We start from the raw sequence: 19,195 nt of genomic DNA on the forward strand, positions 1-19,195 counted from the left end.
ATAATAAATACAAGTGGCTCCATTAATTATATCCAATCAAATGTACACATCAATTATGTACAAATTTACTATGAACAAATAAGAAAAAGAAGTCTATATATAATTTACACCACGAATGGATCTACACCGTCCATCGTCGATCATACGGCTCCAATTTACGACAGCGACTCGGGATGCGACTTTGGAGACTCATTGACGTGGCAAAATTGACTCGGGAAGCGACTTTGGAGACTCGTGTCAGATGAGGCCTGTCGTAATCTCAATCGTTTCGTAAGTCGTTCCCTGAGGATTCAACGTTGGAGAAACCCTAATTCCGGCTGCGCTTGCCTTCGCGCCTCCTTACTCTTTTTTATCGCCGCCGACGTCCTTCGGGAGATGGTCCTTCGTGGGGATGTCTCAGTTGCTGGCGAACAGTGCTTGTTCATCCTCCAAGATCGGGTTCCAAGGTGACCCCAGATCTCATCCCCGTTTCTCCTCACCCTTCTCTCCGTCTCTGGGCTTCTAAAAGTGGGTTCTCGACGGTGATTTGGTGCATGTTGATGCCATATTGACGTCGAAGTTCGCATTTCTCTGCTCCATTGGAACGCTTCAATTCATTCTCGAAACATTTCTCAGTTCCTTTTTTGGGTTTCAACCGGAGAAAATTTTTGCCGAGACAAACGCAATATCATATATGCACCTTCTTAAATCTTCTCAAATATACTATAAACTGCGCTTTCTCTTTGTTAACCGGTGCGTATTAAGGATGTTTTGGTGCAATATAATTGAAATATATGCATCGAATGTGATGTAGGGACGCCAGTCCATCGGAATAACTTTGGCTGCCAGAGGAAATTGTGCTTCTTCCAGGGGGTACTGAAGCCATTTAATCTGCTACTTCAAATTCTGTTCATTTTTTTATTGTACTTTGTGCATTTAGAACAACTTATTAATAGTTAAGCTCACGTGTCACTAGATTGGTGCAAGTTCTAGTGGATTTTACGGTAAAGTGATGAATTATCAAGGTCTACAGAAAAAGAATGTACCTCGGAATCAAGGTATAACCACTCGGATGATCTTCTTTCTTTTTATTTTTCTACGTGAGATATCAGCATGCTGCATTTTGTTTGGCTATTCCCAAGTTCCAGCCAGTAATCTTCTCTGAATTTTGGGGAAACAAAAAATAGTGATAACCATGCAGAACGGCATATAGGTAAAACCGTCGTGTATCTCTTTAAACTGAAGTCAGTGATTGCACTAGTGTAAATAGAAGTGTCTGTAACTTGTTGTTTAAGTGCTTACACATTAGCAAAGTACCTTCACGTAGTTTGCTCATTGTCATATTTTTAAATACATACGCAGAGGGAGGCCAAAGAAGATATAAAGAATTTCCATAATTATAGTTCCTTCAGAAGGAGAACTTTATTTTGTTATCCTATCGAGTGGTGCACTCATGATTGGCGATGGTGACTTGAAGATATATCCGTGCTTTCGTAAAGGATTTTTTAATCATACGGATACAAATTCATGTATTGTAACTGCTCCACAAGTATGGACGCATCCGAGATCATTCCACGGCCTTTGGCTGAAAAGATTCAACAAATTCACCATAACATTAAATTTGATTGTTGCGACACGTGGGCAAGAAACAAACTATAATGTCATGGGCATATGATATGTCAACCATGATATAGGTGATGTCGTATTGACATGCTGGCTTATGTTTTCTGGCATGCACCGGCATAAACAAAACATATCATGCTCAAATGTATTGATAGACATGTGAGTTGATTGTATTGAACCATGTTAGAGGTACTGATATGTGACTAAGCCATTTTTGGCATGTGTCTGCCAATACAATATGGTATCATGTAATGCCAAAAAGGTATCATCCGTGTATTATGGATTTTTTAATTTGTTTGTTTTTGTAATATGCAGGTGTTCAAAATGTTATGGCTGGTGAAACAAATCAAGACGTGCTTTCCAAAAATACTGATGTTTTTGGTAGCAACAGTGGTGGTGGATTGCGTGGAAAGTTGAACAAAGTGGTTTTAGCTTATAGTGGTGGTTTGGACACCTCAGTGATAGTCCCTTGGTTAAGGTATAACTTGTCTTTTATAAGAATATTCTTTTCTACTAATGGATTCACTATTGTGGTTTAGAGGAGGAAGTGAATCCTTGGCTCACTTATTTTGAGGTAATTTAAAATAAGAAAAAAAAAAGGCCTGATGCACTGCCAAACATATTTTGGAATACATGAAAGACATGCCTTGAACTCAATGAAAAGAAAAGATGCTTGTAGCTCGACCCAAATTGGGACATCACGGCCTCTTGTTATATTTTTATACAACATATGCCTTAGTGTACCATGCTTTGGATTTTTGTTGTTTTGTCCCCTTGAATTGCTGTTGGTTTTTAATTCTGATATTCCAGAAAGCTTCTTCAATTTTATTGGGTGGATAAGCAGTTGTTCATGATATTTTGACTTGTACGTTTCAAGTCCATATGCCCATTTTAACATTTATTGAATCATTTTCTAACATTTATAAATTGCAGGGAGAACTATGGATGTGAAGTTGTGTGTTTCACTGCAGATGTTGGACAAGTGTGTAATTTATATTTCTATGTTGGTACATTATATGTTGTGTTTTACTAAAGAAAAATGCGCTTGTATTATTACTGATTCAGGATTTTAGGTTTTTAATGTGTTATAGCCTAAAGATTTCATTTTCTGATTGTGCTTTTGGTTCCCTATAAATCTTTCATGTCTTCAAATTTTAATTGCCTCCTTTATAGGAGGCTACCTAAATGTTTGACACAATTTTGTTTGCTCTTGTGTGCTTAACTAAAGTAATGGACTTGCAATTCATTAGTTAGGGAATCTTGGGTTGAAGAACAAGTGATGAATTAAAGGACTTATCCTTTAATAACTAATGAAACAACTGCCCTGTTTTAACTAGTTGATTGGATATAGTTAGTTATTTGGTCAAATGGTGTAATCAACAGATTATTCTCCCATAATGATAACACTAGCTATTCCCTTTTGTTTAAATGGATATATTTTGTTTGTGATTTTTTTAACCCAACAAAGGTACAAGTAATTAACTTATTTGGAATAATTTACTTATTCTCTTTAAGAATTCTTGAATTAAATGGAACCTTATTGTCGGATTGGTCCATTTGCTTCCATCTACATTGGATTATTCTTTTTCATGTTAGCTATTCCCTTTTGGTTAAATGGATATATTTTGTTGGTGATTTTTTTAACCCAACAAAGGTACAAGTAATTAACTTATTTGGAATAATTTACTTAATTCTCTTTAAGAATTCTTGAATTAAATGGAACCTTATTGTCGGATTGGTCCATTTGCTTCCATCTACATTGGATTATTCTTTTTCATGTTAGATTTAAATACATTAGTTTCCCACAGATGTTAAATACATATCATTTATTTTTTCCTTGTGTGTTGATTATTCCTCTACAGGGTGACCTGGAGATGGATGGCTTGGAACAAAAGGCCAAGGCTAGTGGTGCAAGCCAACTTGTTGTAAAGGATTTAAAGGAGGAATTTGTTCAGGATTACATATTTCCTTGTTTGCGAGCCGGTGCAGTGTATGAAAGAAAATATTTGCTTGGAACTTCAATGGCTCGGCCTGTTATAGCCAAGGTGATGCTTATGCTTGGGCATAAATGTTGTCAATTAAGAATTTTCGAGGAACGTATTGGTCTCAACCAGTTGTTTCAAAGAATGGTCAGTTGAAAACAATTGGTTCCTGCCTGCTTATATTAGGCCATCAATCCAATTCTTACAGCTTACACCAATTCTTGGCTCCACTTGTTCTAGCCGGTTCCTGGTTGATCTGGATATTCTCGACAATTGATATATCTTGCCCAGTTTCTTTTATTTCAGTTGTTCTCCACCTATTTCTGACATCTAGCTGATATTTTGTTGTCGAGGGACGAGGGCACCCAAAAAAACAAGCAATGATTTATGGCCAATCCAATTACTTATTGTATTCTTCTGATACGTCTTCAGGGATTATGTTATATTGTCAATGTAGTTGCACCTGACACCTAGACGTACTTACATGATACACTTGAGCTTTCTGAAGAAATAATCCAGAAACTAATACTTATTGATTTACATGTAGTTACTGGGAAGGATCTTTTGAACATCATATCATTTCCAATATTCATCATCCTCCTGACAAATATGTCTTCTGTTTTCTTATATTATTTGATTTTGTTGATCCAAAAATGTTCAGAAAAGTGCTAGACGCTGGCATAATTTGATGAAGGCACTACAGAGCGGTGAGCTTAAACTTTCTTGGTTGTACCTTCAACAGTGAGAAACCACCAAATGTTTTTTTTAGGATCTGAAATTGATAGAATGCAAATGTTTGAAAAAGTGCTAATATGTGAACATAACTTGATGAGGTTAGTTCAGAGAAGCTATTAGTTTAGACTTTGTTGGTCTTTGGGGTTGCAATTTGGAGAAACCACTAAGTTGTTAGAAAGATACTGAAAATGAAAAGTTGGCACAAAAATTGTGATCTACAAGATAGATTTAGGAGGTCATGATTGGTTGGTTTTGTACAATGAACCTTGAGAGTGATGTCTGAGGGTGAAGACTGAAGAGAATCTTACTAAGATTTGGTGAGTCAGTAGCTGTTACTGGTGCAACTAATAAATGACATTCTTTTAATTGCCCTCCTATGGTTTCCTTTTCTCTTTTGATGCTGCAGAACATAAAAACTAAGTCCTATGCGCTATGCATTAATGAACCCATTTCTTGGATGCATATAGTTATGTCACAATATGACATGGCTTGTGGCACATCCTGTTGAACTGATGATGACACGGTCAGCATGCCACTCAAACAAAGTGTGCACCCACATGCTATGTGATAAGGCATGGTGATATGAATGACCAAGTGATAAGTGATATATGTTGACTATGACTGTATTAACATATGAATGACCAAGTGATAATTACTCTTACTCCTGTGACTGATCACAAAAATGAGAACTTTATTTTATTGTCAGGCAATGGTTGATGTTGCTAAAGAAGTTGGTGCAGATGCTGTTTCACATGGGTGCACAGGAAAAGGAAATGATCAGGTATGTACTTGTAGTTCAGTAATTGTGGTCTTCTAAATGTATGCCTTGTTCATTTTTGTTCCATCACAACCTTGGCCACAGGTTCGTTTTGAGCTCACATTCTTTGCTTTAAACCCTGAACTTAAAGTTGTTGCACCTTGGAGGGAATGGGAGATAACAGGGAGAGAGGATGCTGTTGAATATGCAAAAAAACACAATATTCCTATACCTGTTACAAAGAAATCAATTTATAGCCGAGATCGGAATCTTTGGCACCTTAGCCATGAGGTATCTCTGCCACTTCATCTTTTTCTATGATGTTATCAAATTAAGATGGAATTGTTCACCATAGTATCAAAAATTTATTCGTCTTGGCTAATCTTCTTCACTTGCTTTGGATGACTAGCTTGGGTTGTTATACTGTCTATATCTATTTACATGGTTTAATTGAATCTTAGTGGTTTAATTGAATCTTGTAGACAACTGAGTAGCTTGCTTTCCTCATTTATTGAACTCTGTGCTTAGTTTTGTGACGCTGTTTGTATGAAGTGTCTCTAAGCTGTCCTTTCCTTTCAGTTTCTTTATCCAATCACTTGTTTCTTTGTCGGCATTTGTATTAAGTGACAAAACAATAAACAATTGAAAATGGAACAAGTTAAGACTAGTTTGGGGTGATGGGTGCATTCTTACATAGTATACTTAAAGTTGCTGACAATAGAATGAATAGTAGAAACTGTATACCTAAAGTTGCCGACACGAGTTTCTATTATTAACTTGTGGTTTAACTGAGTTTGTTTGCTCAAAAACCAGTTAATAGAGGTCAATACAATGTACCATCCCTTGATTCCAATTGAATACTTTTGGCTCCAAGAACTATGCTAGTAGATACAAGATATATTGATATCACTCGACATAGTCTTTATGTGCAAATACCAGAGTGTGTAACAAGATTAAAAAACATTTTTTATGTGGCCATTGTAAGTTCATTTTCTGATTTGAAGGGTGACATTCTTGAGGACCCAGCGAATGAGCCAAAGAAAGACATGTACATGATGAGTGTTGATCCAGAAGACGCACCTAATCAACCCGAGTAAGTGGGGCCTTTTCCTGTTGTGTTTGTTTCTCACATTGATGATACTTATGATATTGTGCATGTTGATTTGTAGATAATGTAGATTTGTGGTTGTATTTCATTGTGAAACCTTGTGGATATATATCTGAAGTTGAAGATTTGATAAAGCATGATTGTTTTATGGGAAACTAAATTTTAATCTACTGGTTTTTTTTTATAATATATTTGATTGATAGGCTTTCATCTTTCTATAATGATAGTATTTTCTTATAAAGGTGGAATCTTTAATCAAAAGATTTGTAATCTTCAATCAAACTAAAATTTGATTTCTTTCAAAAATTTCCTCATTGGCTTTGTTGTTCTTCTGCTTGAGCAATGTGGGAAACTGAAATAGACACAAAGTGTTCTGATTTCCATCAAAGGGGATACCTTGATAAAGAACTAGAATTGGTTACTTGGAGGACTTGGAGGACTTCTAGGTAGCCTTGTACAAGGGGTGCTTGGAGGACTCTTTTTCATAGATCCTTCAACCTTGAAATCGGCCTTCTAGGTTTTATTATAGGTAGTCCATCTAGAGCTTATGAATGTTAAAGCAGAGGACGCTGGATAGAATATCACAAACTTTCTTGGAATAGTCTCTTGATTAACTTTACCTTTAAATTATTAAGAGTGTTTTATTCTTCACATCAGTTGTGTCACCATAACCATTATGCCTAAACAGACCGACAAGTAACTAAGCCATGCTTAGTGTGTTCATAAGCGCTACTATAAGCTATTAACTATCCATAAGCCATGTTTCTAAAACATTCAAAATGTGTATATGTGACGTGTTAGAGGACTATTGATGGTATGATGTGTATGCTGGTTATTTGACTATTCAAGCATGCCATGCACCTTTCCCTTTTCTGTTAAATAATTAGTGAAACATCATGCAGATATTTGGAAATTGGGATTGAATCAGGCATACCTGTTTCCATCAATGAAAGAAAGCTGTCCCCTGCATCTCTTCTTTCAGAACTCAACGAGATTGGTGGAAGGCATGGTATTGGACGTATAGACATGGTTGAGAACCGTTTGGTTGGCATGAAGTCCCGTGGTGTCTACGAAACCCCAGGTGGCACCATCTTGTGGGCGGCTGCTCGCGAGCTGGAGTCCTTGACACTCGACCGGGAGACCATACAGATGAAAGACATGCTTGCACTTAAGTACGCCGAGCTGGTGTATGCCGGCCGATGGTTTGATCCCCTTCGACACTCCATGGATGCCTTCATGGAGAAGATCACAGAGACCACTACTGGGTCTGTGACCCTTAAGCTGTACAAGGGGTCAGTGACCGTCGCATCACGGAAAAGCCCGTACAGCCTGTACAGGGAGGACATCTCATCATTTGAGACTGGATCAATCTATAACCAGGCTGATGCTGCTGGATTCATCCGACTATACGGGCTTCCTATGAGAGTCCGCGCAATGCTCGAGAAGGATAAGTGAGGTTTATTCTCGTTTCTATGCAGTAGAAAAACAGTCAAAGAGACGGATTGTAGGATTTGTCTGATCTTTATCTGCTATAATTTGTATGCAAACCCAGGCACTTGGTTTGGACTTGCAGCTATTGGTTTGCCCATGTGGTACTTGTGGTAATCTACTAGGCACAAAATAAGGTACTTGTCATCTTTACCTTCTGTAATAGTTGTCTGCAAACAGTCGACTGTTTTAGTGTGTCATCTATCTTTGGTGTTATGCTTTTTGTTGAATCATTTCTTGATATATGTAGAATATAGGAAGTTTATGCAACAAAAACCTTCTCGTAAAGATAGCAAAATCTCGTAAAAGAACAATGTTATCATACTACCTGTATTTGGCATAGTACATAGTGAGAGACATAAAAAGCGCTCTTTCAGTATAATTGCTAGTATTATTATATATTATTATATATTGCTGATGTTGGTTCGTCTCGGATTGGGTTGTAGTATTGATTCGGAGCGCAACCCAAGCGACCAATTAGACTACATTGGAACCGTCTTTGAGCCGAATCCATCCCCCGTTGCAGCTCTAACCACGCAAAATGGATTGGCGCTGCTTGGCTCGCGTCCGCTACGGCTTTGAAAGGCCGTCGAGCTTTGGGGAATCCCTCCGCCCGCCATGGTCTCCGCCTGGGCAGAATTCTCCGAACCCGGTATTCCCCTCCTCTCCTCTGTCGGTTTCTCTTTTTTGTTTCGTTTAATCGCTCAAGAAAACGGGTCCAGAATCGCGAGAAACGTCTTCCGTCTTCTTTCCATTATTACTTCGTGCTCTGGACCGAAGTTCATGGAGTCTTTCTGCCCTAGATCACTTCTCTTGCTTTTTAGTGAACGGCGTGGTTAATCGAGATTCAAGCGCCGGTGGATAGGATAGGGCATGATTCTACATTGAGATTGCTCAAGCTTAAGGTTGTTAGTAAAATACGATGATGATGAGGACGACCAAGGAATCGTTCCACATCGCTAGAGAGCCGGACGATATATATTAGGTCTGTGGCTTAGACTTTCGTTGAGACATTCTCTCGAACACTTCCCTTTCTTCCACTTCCAAAGATTATTAGATACCGTTCTTTCTTAGAAGTTAATCATATCTTAGTGGTTATGAATAACTGATGCTATTTGTTTTCAGCTGCGGCTAACTGTTATCAGATTTAGATACCAGTCACGAAAAATCGACAAGAATTTCTGCAAGTATGGTGCTGTGACCGGAACATTAATTTTGTTATGACCATGTCACAACTTGAGCACATACTTTGGAAATATAAAGATAGTTAACTAAGGTCCTTACACTTTGTTGGATCCAAGATTTTTGGAGTCTACTCGATTCATTAAACACAGGCTTGGATAGAAAAATAGGCGCCTAATTCCCGGATAGCTTAGGTACTTAGCCGGGTTAGTATACTATAAAATTTATAGGCACCTATCCCTTTGTCATTTTATTGTTGAACAACAACAACAACAACAATAGGTTGTGTTCTTTTTCTCTACTAAACCATTTAAATCAGATTCAAGTGCTTTAAGTAGGATTTGGGATGAGTTCGGGCTTGAGTGAAATCTGAGTTCTGAACCATTAGCCAGGTTTAGCCATTTTGTCCAGATTTATTATGACTTCTTGGAAATAAAGTGCATTGTTGACATTTGACTCCTTGGTGGCAGTTCTTTACTTTTCTTGATCTTTTATGACTGTAGAGGTTGAAGTAGGAAAGATGCTGTCTATGAAGGGCAGGTCATGGCTCAAACTTCAAACATGTTTACCACAACAGTCTTGGAATAGAATAGCAAAAGAATCAAATGAAGTCTTCCTAACTGTCAAATTTTATATTGGCACTCTGAGCAGATTCTCTTTGGGAAAGAACCCACTGAAACCCGGTTTTATAGATGAAGATGGAGGCACAGCAAGTTAAGTTAGGTTACTCCTGCAATGCTCCACCTTCCCTTCAAGATCTTTCAGGAGGACTGTGCATGCAAGGGTGTAGCACTCCATGAGACCTGATGGCCTTCGAAAGAACTTCCACGTCTAGCATCATGAACTCATTCAATTCCATTGAATGAGGAATCATGATTGTTTGTGTATTTATTTTTCCATGGTCTGTTTCTACAGTCATCTCTGTTTCTGTTGAGTAATGTCTCACACATAGTTCCTGCATTAAAAGGGGAGAACAAGGAGGACCACATTGAATGGGAAGACTGAGTGGGAATGATATTTGCTTGGGCTTGGGAGCTTTGGTACACAAGCAAACATGAGTGGAGACCCTTTGGGTTTTTCTTTTTCACCTCAGTTGCACTTTATGCAATCATAGGTTTTTCATGAGCCTCCAATATTATATAGACCCAAAACACCATGGAAGGGACCTTTTTGATGGAACCAATGGATTAGCCATGATTTTGTCTCCATCTCAAAGTTGGAAGGACCATGATGACACCCTTCAAAACCATTTATTTATAAGAGGACAACTTGAGCCCGCACTACTGTAAGCACAACAAGTGTCACCATGATCTAGTGAAGTCTACCTGTAATTCACAGAGCACTTTCTTCTTGTTAAGAGCTACTAGAAAAGGAATTGGTGGGAGTGAAGTAGGCCTGAAGTTAGGTGATGCTTTGGCCAGTGGGACAAAGATGTCCTGCTGAAGGTCTCGAGATACATGCCTACAAGGCTAGATTAGGGTTTGGGCCTCCTTTAACAAGGGCATTTTATTCCATAGGGTGAGCTGAAGGCTAAGGGTTAAGACCTAGAGTAGTTGCCAAGATTTTGGAAGGCCACAAATGAGAGGCATGACACAGTTTTTGACAAGCTAGTTATTCTTATCTGTTTGGATAACAAGTGCTTTCAAGGTCCAAACAGGTAAGGCATATGGTCTAGACCATAGGCTTAGTCTAGATGGTACATCTAAAAGCATTAGGACACCAGAGATTTATACACAACAAGAGGAAGAAGTTGGCTCAGGCATTGCTGCTACAAACCCTAGAAGTGTCATACTTTGTAAGTTACTTTATGGTAGAGTAGAACATCATTTTTAACTTAGAGAAGACAATGGAATTGTGCTGTTAAACGTGTGCTGATGCAGAGAGATAATGAAATGGCAGCAGAACCTGCATTTATAATCTTAATGCTTGCGCATCTCTATGCATGATCATCTCTATCATATAATGGTAATGAAATGGCAGAGTCCATGTTAATCTTTGATAGAAAACCATGATAAGAGAGAGAGAGAGAGAGAGAGAGAGAGAGAGAGAGCTAGTGTTTGATAAGGAGCATAGTCCACCTTGAAAGGGTAAAAAGCCCTTGCAAGATTCTCCTTGAGTGCTTGTGTCGATGATACCTCGTGATGAATCTCATCAAATGGTGTCTCCTTTAGGACTAGAATGCACTTGGTGCTATGATAAGATCGCATTTAATTCCCCATTAATTAGAGCACAACCAATCGACCATCAAAATGGGGATAACCTTAAGGAGTTCATGCAAGCAGATTGACGAAGATAGCACTCGACACAAGTTTACGGGAGAAGCTTCAACGGAGACCATCGCCATGATGAAGACGACTCTTTTCCTGCCATGTCGATCTCCTCTCACCGTAAACCAATCCCAAGGCAATAAATGCGACAGAATTAAGTGCTAACCCAGTCGTAATGGTGCATGTGACGTTCTGCCCCCTCCAGATCTTAATGACCATAATCCAGCTTACAAACACATCAACCAAGGTATATATTCTAAGCCTTTATCTTCCATGATCTGGTACATATATGCATGGATAGGTTTGACTTATTATGAGTGCGTATCGACATTGAGGCATATGGACGTACGGTGGTTGTTGGAGGAGGGTGATGGCATGCAGACCCATGCAAATTATAAGGTGGCTGGGAATATTATCTCCTGAGATGTACTGACACGCTGCATGTGAGTGCACACGTCTCCTTTCTCGGGGATCCTATGCCTTGAGATACTCTCCTCCTCAGGTCGATCGGCTCCTGGGTCACGATTCCAGATCTCCTGTGGTTATAGGGTTCTGGTTTCCCATTTGTGTGGTATGAACTGGGGGAGTTGTGAGTTCAGTCAGATTGGCCGTTGGGTAGAACTGAAATCAATGACCCTTCTGATCATCACTTCTAAAATCATCCTCATATCTTGATTAATCGACAAACATGTATATATTTTTCCGATGTATGAGGAGTTTTTTTCCTCTTAATTTTTAATCGATGTCATTCCATCTAAGACTTCTTTTGATTTATGCTTTTCACACTCTCTCACGATGGTAGATGACTCAACCCATCACATAATATATATTTTTATTTATATATAAAGTCCAATTCTTTTTTTCTTCTTATTACTGTATGGATTCACCAATTATGGTAAATACAGTTAAAATTGACACCGTCATCCTTCTTCACATGTTTCATCGAAGACTAGTTGCAGACAGCGAGGTGCACTGCACTGCAGCTTCCTCCTATTTCTACGGTGAATAACTCCAATGGCCGCATTTGTCACACAGGCAGAATGACACACGAGATCCGGCCACAAAGCCTGTTCCGTTCTCTCCCTTCATACATATATTATTGGCCTGCAGTCTCCTTCTGCAGTCCTCTCCCTGACCTATTCTTTTAATGAGACAAAATCTTGGAGAGACCGAGAGAAAGAGGGGCGATGTTATCCGCTTCAATCCTTCATGTCTTCCTTCTTCATGTGCACCGCAGACCGGCGGCAGGCGAACCCGGCGCTTTTAGATTTCCGGGGACGACGACAGCCACGTGGCTGCATCCGCTTGCTTTACGGGCACTACAACGTGCTTTGGAACTCGGCTCGGCTCGGCTCGGCTCGGCTAAGCTGCAGCTCCATGAACCCTCAAACAGGTGTTTGTGGACCTATCATCTCCTGATTATAAAATCCAGTTAATTGGATCTTAAAAATCGAATAACACTTTCGATTGGTTTGGTTCACTAATTAGATCATCTAAATCTTAAATCGATTAAAATACCATCAACCTTTTTATTTATCATCAAAGATATTTGAATATTTTAAAGAATATTCATGTGTTCTTATTATATTTATTATTTTCTCAGTGTCTAGATGATATTCGACTGTGATGATTATTATGCTATAAACACTACTCCTTAACCAGTGTGATATTTTTCTTAGAAGAATTTGAATGTTACCCTATTGCATGCAAGTTTTTTCTTGATTGTTGTGCCTATAATTTGTGAAAAGAAATGTATTGGAAAGAGTAGGGTGGATGGTAAGCTTGAGTCCTGAACAGAGGGTTAGGGTTGAGGAGGGACTTCCCAAAGGCCATTGGGATTTTGTTCCTAGGGGAGTGAACCGGGTGCCATCAATGGCAAGAGAGCACAGTGTAGTAGGATCGGACAGGTACCCACCGAAACAAGAGGAAGAACAAGGTGGTACAGGGCAACAATAAATCATAGTCCCCAATCCCCATCCCCACCCTACGAGTAGCACAGCACTTCCTCACTCCAATGTCTATTGGTACTTCTCATCTGGACAAGCCTGCCTTTGTTTTCTTTTCTTTTCTTGAAACATTGGAAGTTTTATGCCGAGCAATGCCTCTTCCTGCCTTGGGATGTTGTGTTTGACCAGTTTAAGATTCATAGGTTGCGTTCTGGCTTTTTGTTTTTTAGGCCATACACTAAGTTGGTTTGTTATAATTCTTTCTACCGTTTGACATTTTTATTTGGTCATAGAAAAATATTTGACGGTTCCTGGAATTCTTTCTGTGATCACATACACGAGACTCGTCCACGTCCATAGTGAAGCTTAGAGACAACTGTTGACATGTTTGAGTAGGAACTCCGATGAAGCCATTACCAGCATGGGAACAAGTGTGTTGCAACACTCGAGCCTTAGGTGAAATATTTCTTCATAAAAATTTTACTTTCATACTAGAAAAAAATTTATTTACCAGTTAAAGACATTGGAACAATCAAATAATTTGTAATTAATTTATTTGATTACCAACCCAATACTTGGTTTCGGTCAACCGACTTACAAAATGTATTCGAAAAACCGGGTCAGATCTGGAGCCGCCTGAGCTGAAGCCGGCTCCTTCACCACCACCAACCTACTCCGTACCAAGAATCCCGCAGTGGGCCCCGCCGGTCGCGCCTGCTTGCGGGTAAAAGAAAAGGTAGAGAAAAAAAAGAAGAAAAGAAATAACTCTGTTGCCTCGTTCATTAACCGCGGTTAACTCTCCCACTATAAATTAACTCCCACCCCCCTCCTCTTTCCCCTGCCGCCCTCTCCTTTCAAGTTTCCCGAGAACCGTAACCCACCGAGGCGAAAGAGAGCACAGTAGCAGTAGAAGCAGTGGTAGTGACCCAAAGATCTACAAGGGAAGAGGCGGAAATCGATGTGCTAGGGGCGACTCCTGAGCACATGCCTCGTCGGTGGCCCCGATCGGTGGCGGAGATGGCGGTATTCTCCCACTCGACGGGCAGAGGATGCGGAGGAGGAGGAGGTTCGGGAGGTCGAGGAGCGGCAGCGGCATCGCAACGGCTGGTGGAGGCGGCGCAGCGCGGAGACGCGATGGCTGCGGCGGAGTGCCTCGCGGACCCGGCGGTGGATGTGAACCACGTCGGGGCGGTTTGCCTGCGGGGACGCTGGGTGGAGGTGGCTCTCCGTGAGGAGGCCGCCGACGAGGTCCGGGTGGAGTGGGAGGAGCTTCGCACCGACGCCTCCGCTCTCTTTCTCGCCGCCCAAGCAGGCGATCTCCCCTTCGTCCGCACTCTCCTGGTGCGATCTCCTCTCCCCTACTTCGAATTCCTTTTTCTCTTTCGAGATCAACGTTTTCTTCTCGTATATCAAACGGAGATATATTTTTTATTCATTTATTTTTACTCTTCTTCTCGATAATTATTGCGCTAATTTCTGCATTTATTCGCTCTCTTATTTACTTAGAAATAGGCTCGAACTCGGGTTGGGTTTCCAATTCCAGTTTGATCCGAAATTACACATCCCTCGTACATAATGGACGGGTTATCGGGTTCGGATCTGATCTTAGTTACACCCAATTAGTGTATTCTTCTTTCAATTTAGAGGATAAGCCTCATTTTCCCCATAAGAAATCCATCTCCTTCTGTTCCGTTATTCCCAATTTCCCGATGCGTCACCGTCGTCCACTTTGACGCCGATGCTATCTTCCGTGGCAGAATCTTGGCCGTGCATTCTCTGCCTCGTGATTCGCGTAGCCTCGCCTGCGACGGACAGGGGTGGAATGCTTCCACCTAGCTGGCAAACTGTGCCCCCGTCTCTCTCTCTCCTCTCTCTTCATTTACTAGCATGTATTCATTGCGGTCAATTTCGTACCATCCTTACGGATTGATTCCTCCTAAATTTCTAATTTGTTGAGGAAATTAATGAAATGGGGGGGTGCAATTAGGGGCTTCTTGAGTTCCGCAGTAGCTGCGACTGGGAGTGCCCCGGTCACGTGGCTTATCCACTACGTATTCGGGCTGAGGAAAGCGATGGGAGAGGGGACAGCGCACGCGGTGCCGTATCACGGGTTACCGACCTCTCATCTGGACCGTTCGATTGCCCTCCTCTTGTTGGACGGCGACATGTGGAGCCATCCCGAGATCTCCTCGAATCCTTCGCAGACATCATCCTGGTCTCCCTCTTCATCTTTAATGCGACTCCCATCCCTCTCCTTTGGGTACTTCCCGTCTTCCGCCCTGCTCAAAACTCCATCGTTGTGATTGCTCCACAGTTTTCCAATAAGATTATACCTCTTGATTGACGTAATGTGGTAGCCCAAACAACGATTAAAGAAGAGAGACAATATAGTGGTGAATAGACCATCGAACAAACTTGCACTGTACGATTTCGTACGTTTGTGGCTCTCTGGTGTCATGCTGCCTCCAGCTGTTCTCCTTCGGAACGCCTGCTTCGATGAAGAGATTGGTGTGTTCAGCGTCGGCGCATGCAGACACTGCGTCTTAAATGTACAGTCCGGTGAGGGATACAGAAATGTATCGATATCTTTAGTTGCTGGCTTCAGATCTCCGGTCCCATACCCCCTTGTTCCGACTCTTTGTCATAGTTGGTACTGCCCAGAATGATGAGCGACCAAGTAAAGAACAAAGAGACAAAGGGGGGGAAAAGATCATCGTGCTACAGTCTTGGAGCTCCTTTTTATCTTACCAACGACTTCTTTTTTATGCTTTTGCTGCTTCGATTAGCGGAGTTATGATGTAACTCGGGCTTAAAAATCTGCTCTTGGTGGCTTCGATTGCTGGGCGGTGGTGCGTAAAGGAGAAAGGCGCTGACGTGAACCAGAAGCTGTTCCGGGGCCACGCGATAACGGCGGCGGTGAGGGAAGGCCACGCGGAGGTGGTGGAGGTGTTGCTGAAAGCCGGAGCATCGCAGCCAGCATGCGAGGAAGGGGTGGTGGAGGCGAGCCTGCACGGGAGGGCGCGGCTCGCGGAGCTTCTCATGGGATCCGATCTCGTGCGCCCCCGCGTCGCCGTCCATGCGCTCGTCTCGGCTGCCTCTCGGGGATTCGTCGACGTTGTCGATGGCCTCATCAAGGTACATGTTTGCCACCGTTCCATCCGCGATTGCATTTAGTCCACCAGCGGAGCTTGGGTTGATTTGCATGGGGGATCTGTTTGCAGTGTGGAGTGGACGCGAACGCGACATCTCGTTTGCTGCTACGTTCACTGAAGCCAGCGCTGCACACCAATGTCGACTGCACCGCGCTCGTGGCCGCCATCGTCGGCCGTCAGGCTGCCGTCGTCCGCCGGTTGTTACAGGTACTTCCCACACTGCGACCACTCATGCAACGGTAGAGTACGTGAATGGATGGATTCATGATGAGTCCGTTGATCCAGGCCGGAGCGCGGATGGACGCGAAGGTGAGACTCGGTGCGTGGTCGTGGGACGCCGCCACCGGTGAGGAGTTCCGCGTCGGAGCCGGGCTCGCCGAGCCCTACACCCCCGCGTGGTGCGCCGTCGAGTACTTCGAGTCCACCGGCACCATACTCCGCATGCTCCTGCAGCACCACTCCCCTAATGCTCCACATCATGGCCGGACCCTCCTCCACCACGCCATCCTCTGCGGCAACCCTCGAGCGGTCGACACCCTCTTGTCCTGCGGCGCCGACTGGGACCTCCCGGTCAGGGCCGGCCGGAAGACCGAGTTCCGGCCGATCCACATGGCCGCGCGGCTCGGCATGGCTTCCGTTATGCAAGTCTTGGTCGATAAGAGGTGCGACTTGAGCTCGACAACCGACGCCGGTGAGACGGCGCTGATGCTATGCGCACGCTACAAGCGCGGTGACTGCCTCAGAATTCTTGCGTCGAGCGACGCCGATCTCGGTCGAAAGAGCTTGGCCGGTGCCTCTGCTGCCGTAATTGCTGCTTCCAGTAATTGGAGCGTCGGCTTCCAACATGCTGTCCTCGATGTGATTCGCTCGGGAACGGTTCCTAGATCGAGCGATCCATCGGTCTTCTCCCCGATCATGTTCGCAGCCCAGCACGGAGACGTTGCGTCCTTGCAAGTGCTACTGACACAACCGGACATCAACATCGACCAACGGCATGGGAATGGGTACTCCCCTGTCATGGTGGCGGCCAAAGAGGGTCACGTGGAAGCCTTCCGCGTCTTGGTCTTCGCCGGCGCTAACGTGAGGCTCCTCAGCGAGGCAGGAGAGACGGCCATTGATCTGTTCAGGCTGAACGAGAACCATGATATGTTCGAGCAGGCGATGCTCGAGCTCGCACTCGAGAAGGGGAGTGCCGGGGGGTTCCACGCTCTCCATTTCGCGGCTCGGCGGGGCGACATGGCCGCGCTGCGTCTCCTGACGAAGACGGGGTGGGGCGTGAACGCCCTCGATGGAGACGGCTACACACCGCTGATGCTCGCCGCACGCGAAGGCCACGCGGAGGCATGCCATCTCTTGATCCTCCAGGGCGCCAGGTGCGACATCGAGACGCGCCGCGGCGAGACGGCGCTCTCGCTGGCGAGGAGCAACGCGAAGCTCGGCAAGGAAGCTGAGAGCGTAATCCTGGACGAGCTGGCGCGGGCGCTGGTCGTGCGCGGCGGCCACGTGAAGAAGCACACGAGGCGCGGGAAAGGGCCGCCGCACGGGAAGGTGTTGAGGATGGTGGCGGCGGCAGGGGTTCTGCGGTGGGGCAGCTCGGGGCGGAGGAACGTGGTGTGCAGGGAGGCGGAGGTGGGGGCGAGCCCGGCGTTCGTGAGGAACAGCAAGGGGAGGGGCGACGCCCGCGAGCCAGGGCTGTTCAGGGTGGTGACCACCCGGAAGCGGGAGGTGCACTTCGTGTGCGAGGGAGGGGAGGCGGCGGCCGAGTTATGGGTGAGGGGGATTAGGCTCGTGACGAGGGCGGCATCGGGGAAGGGAGGGAGCGAGCTCAACTAGCGGTAGGAAGAAGAGTTGTGTGTTGCATTGACTTCATCTTGAAGTCAGAGCTCTGTTGATAGGTTTCTGCTTGTCCCATACCTTCAAGGTTAGATATTAGTTTTCTTGGGGTCTTAAGCATGTAGAAATGCATCGCTCGTCTCGAGTGAATCAAACTACTCTGTAGTAAATATATAGGGCATAATTTAAGTCAAAGAGTAAATAAGTGTGTATGGATTTCTATTAAGAAAACTAATAAGACATTAAAACAACAGATTAAAAGGATAAAGTTTAAAAAATCTATTGTAATAAAATTTTGAGTTTTAAAATATAATTTTAAATATTCATATCTTAATTATTTTATTTAATCAGGTAAAAAACGATGGAATAACATGACTAATTCATCCAATAAATAGATCATTTTTATAAGATTTAAATTATGTTTCTTTAACTGTAAGATCATTTTTATAAGAGAATTTATAAGATTTAAATTCGCTTTATTGGATTTCGAGGGAAACAATGAGATCGAAGGTCTATTTAACTAAGGTGGTATTTGGTATATTATAATTTGAAATTTATTAATTTTTAATCGGATTATAAATTTAAGGTGGTCACCCGGCTTCACCATGATTCTAATCCAATCCTATTTTTAAAATATGGCAATTTTATCTCTTACCTCGGCATTTTATTTTAAAAATCATCCTTAATGTTAGATTTTTATCAAATGATGCTCTTTAATTAATTTTTATCTGTAATATTTTTGTAATCAATTTGATAAAAATATTCTTGACACTTCACTAGTCTTCGTCACCCTCAATAGTTGTTATATCCATTATCGTCGTCACCATCGCCTCAACCCCCAACTCCCATCAAGAGCGATGTTACCCCCTTAGTCTTTGCCACAACCTCCCTTGCCCTTCCTTGCTAACTTCATCTTCTCTTTTTGTGACCTTCGACTCCCCTCTCCACCTTCTAGCACTGATGCCATCGCCCTGTCCCCTCTGCCTTCTAATGCCACCATAGTCTCGCTCTCTACTGCTCCTTCGTCCTTGCCCGTGTTGCCCTACGTCATACTCTCTTCCTCATAGTCAAAGAGATCCCTCCATGAGAATCGTGAGGAGGAGTGACGATGGTAGTATTGGAATCACGATTGATGAGCTATCA

General features: G+C 43.0%; 2 protein-coding genes across 5 annotated transcripts; both read left to right on the plus strand.

Moving 5' to 3' along the window:
• The first annotated feature begins 243 nt into the window (after positions 1 to 243).
• On the plus strand, positions 244 to 7,888 carry LOC103976610 (argininosuccinate synthase, chloroplastic). 3 transcript variants are annotated; one of them, XM_018822461.2, is made up of 10 exons: positions 244 to 446; positions 794 to 852; positions 956 to 1,037; positions 1,918 to 2,080; positions 2,536 to 2,584; positions 3,465 to 3,647; positions 5,026 to 5,100; positions 5,182 to 5,367; positions 6,081 to 6,169; positions 7,087 to 7,888. In XM_018822461.2, exons 1-10 carry the CDS (start codon positions 392 to 394, stop codon positions 7,637 to 7,639), a joined length of 1,494 nt encoding a protein of 497 aa, XP_018678006.2. In that variant the 5' UTR covers positions 244 to 391; the 3' UTR covers positions 7,640 to 7,888. The 3 variants fall into 3 exon arrangements, with proteins under 3 accessions (XP_018678006.2, XP_064995917.1, XP_018678007.2); XM_065139845.1 differs by lacking the exons at positions 794 to 852; positions 956 to 1,037; XM_018822462.2 differs by lacking the exons at positions 244 to 446; positions 956 to 1,037.
• LOC103976573 (uncharacterized) lies at positions 7,681 to 18,257 on the plus strand. Of its 2 annotated transcripts, XM_065139843.1 has the most exons (5): positions 7,681 to 7,809; positions 8,119 to 8,324; positions 15,927 to 16,202; positions 16,289 to 16,426; positions 16,505 to 18,257. In XM_065139843.1, the coding sequence occupies exons 2-5, from the start codon at positions 8,214 to 8,216 to the stop codon at positions 18,050 to 18,052; spliced, it is 2,073 nt and encodes a 690-aa protein (XP_064995915.1). In that variant the 5' UTR covers positions 7,681 to 7,809; positions 8,119 to 8,213; the 3' UTR covers positions 18,053 to 18,257. The 2 variants fall into 2 exon arrangements, with proteins under 2 accessions (XP_064995915.1, XP_009390103.2); XM_009391828.3 differs by lacking the exons at positions 7,681 to 7,809; positions 8,119 to 8,324 and adding an exon at positions 13,706 to 14,408.
• The last annotated feature ends 938 nt before the right edge of the window (positions 18,258 to 19,195 follow it).

Source organism: Musa acuminata, chromosome BXJ3-2 (genome assembly GCF_036884655.1).
Source record: "Musa acuminata AAA Group cultivar baxijiao chromosome BXJ3-2, Cavendish_Baxijiao_AAA, whole genome shotgun sequence".
Classification (NCBI taxonomy): domain Eukaryota; kingdom Viridiplantae; phylum Streptophyta; class Magnoliopsida; order Zingiberales; family Musaceae; genus Musa; species Musa acuminata.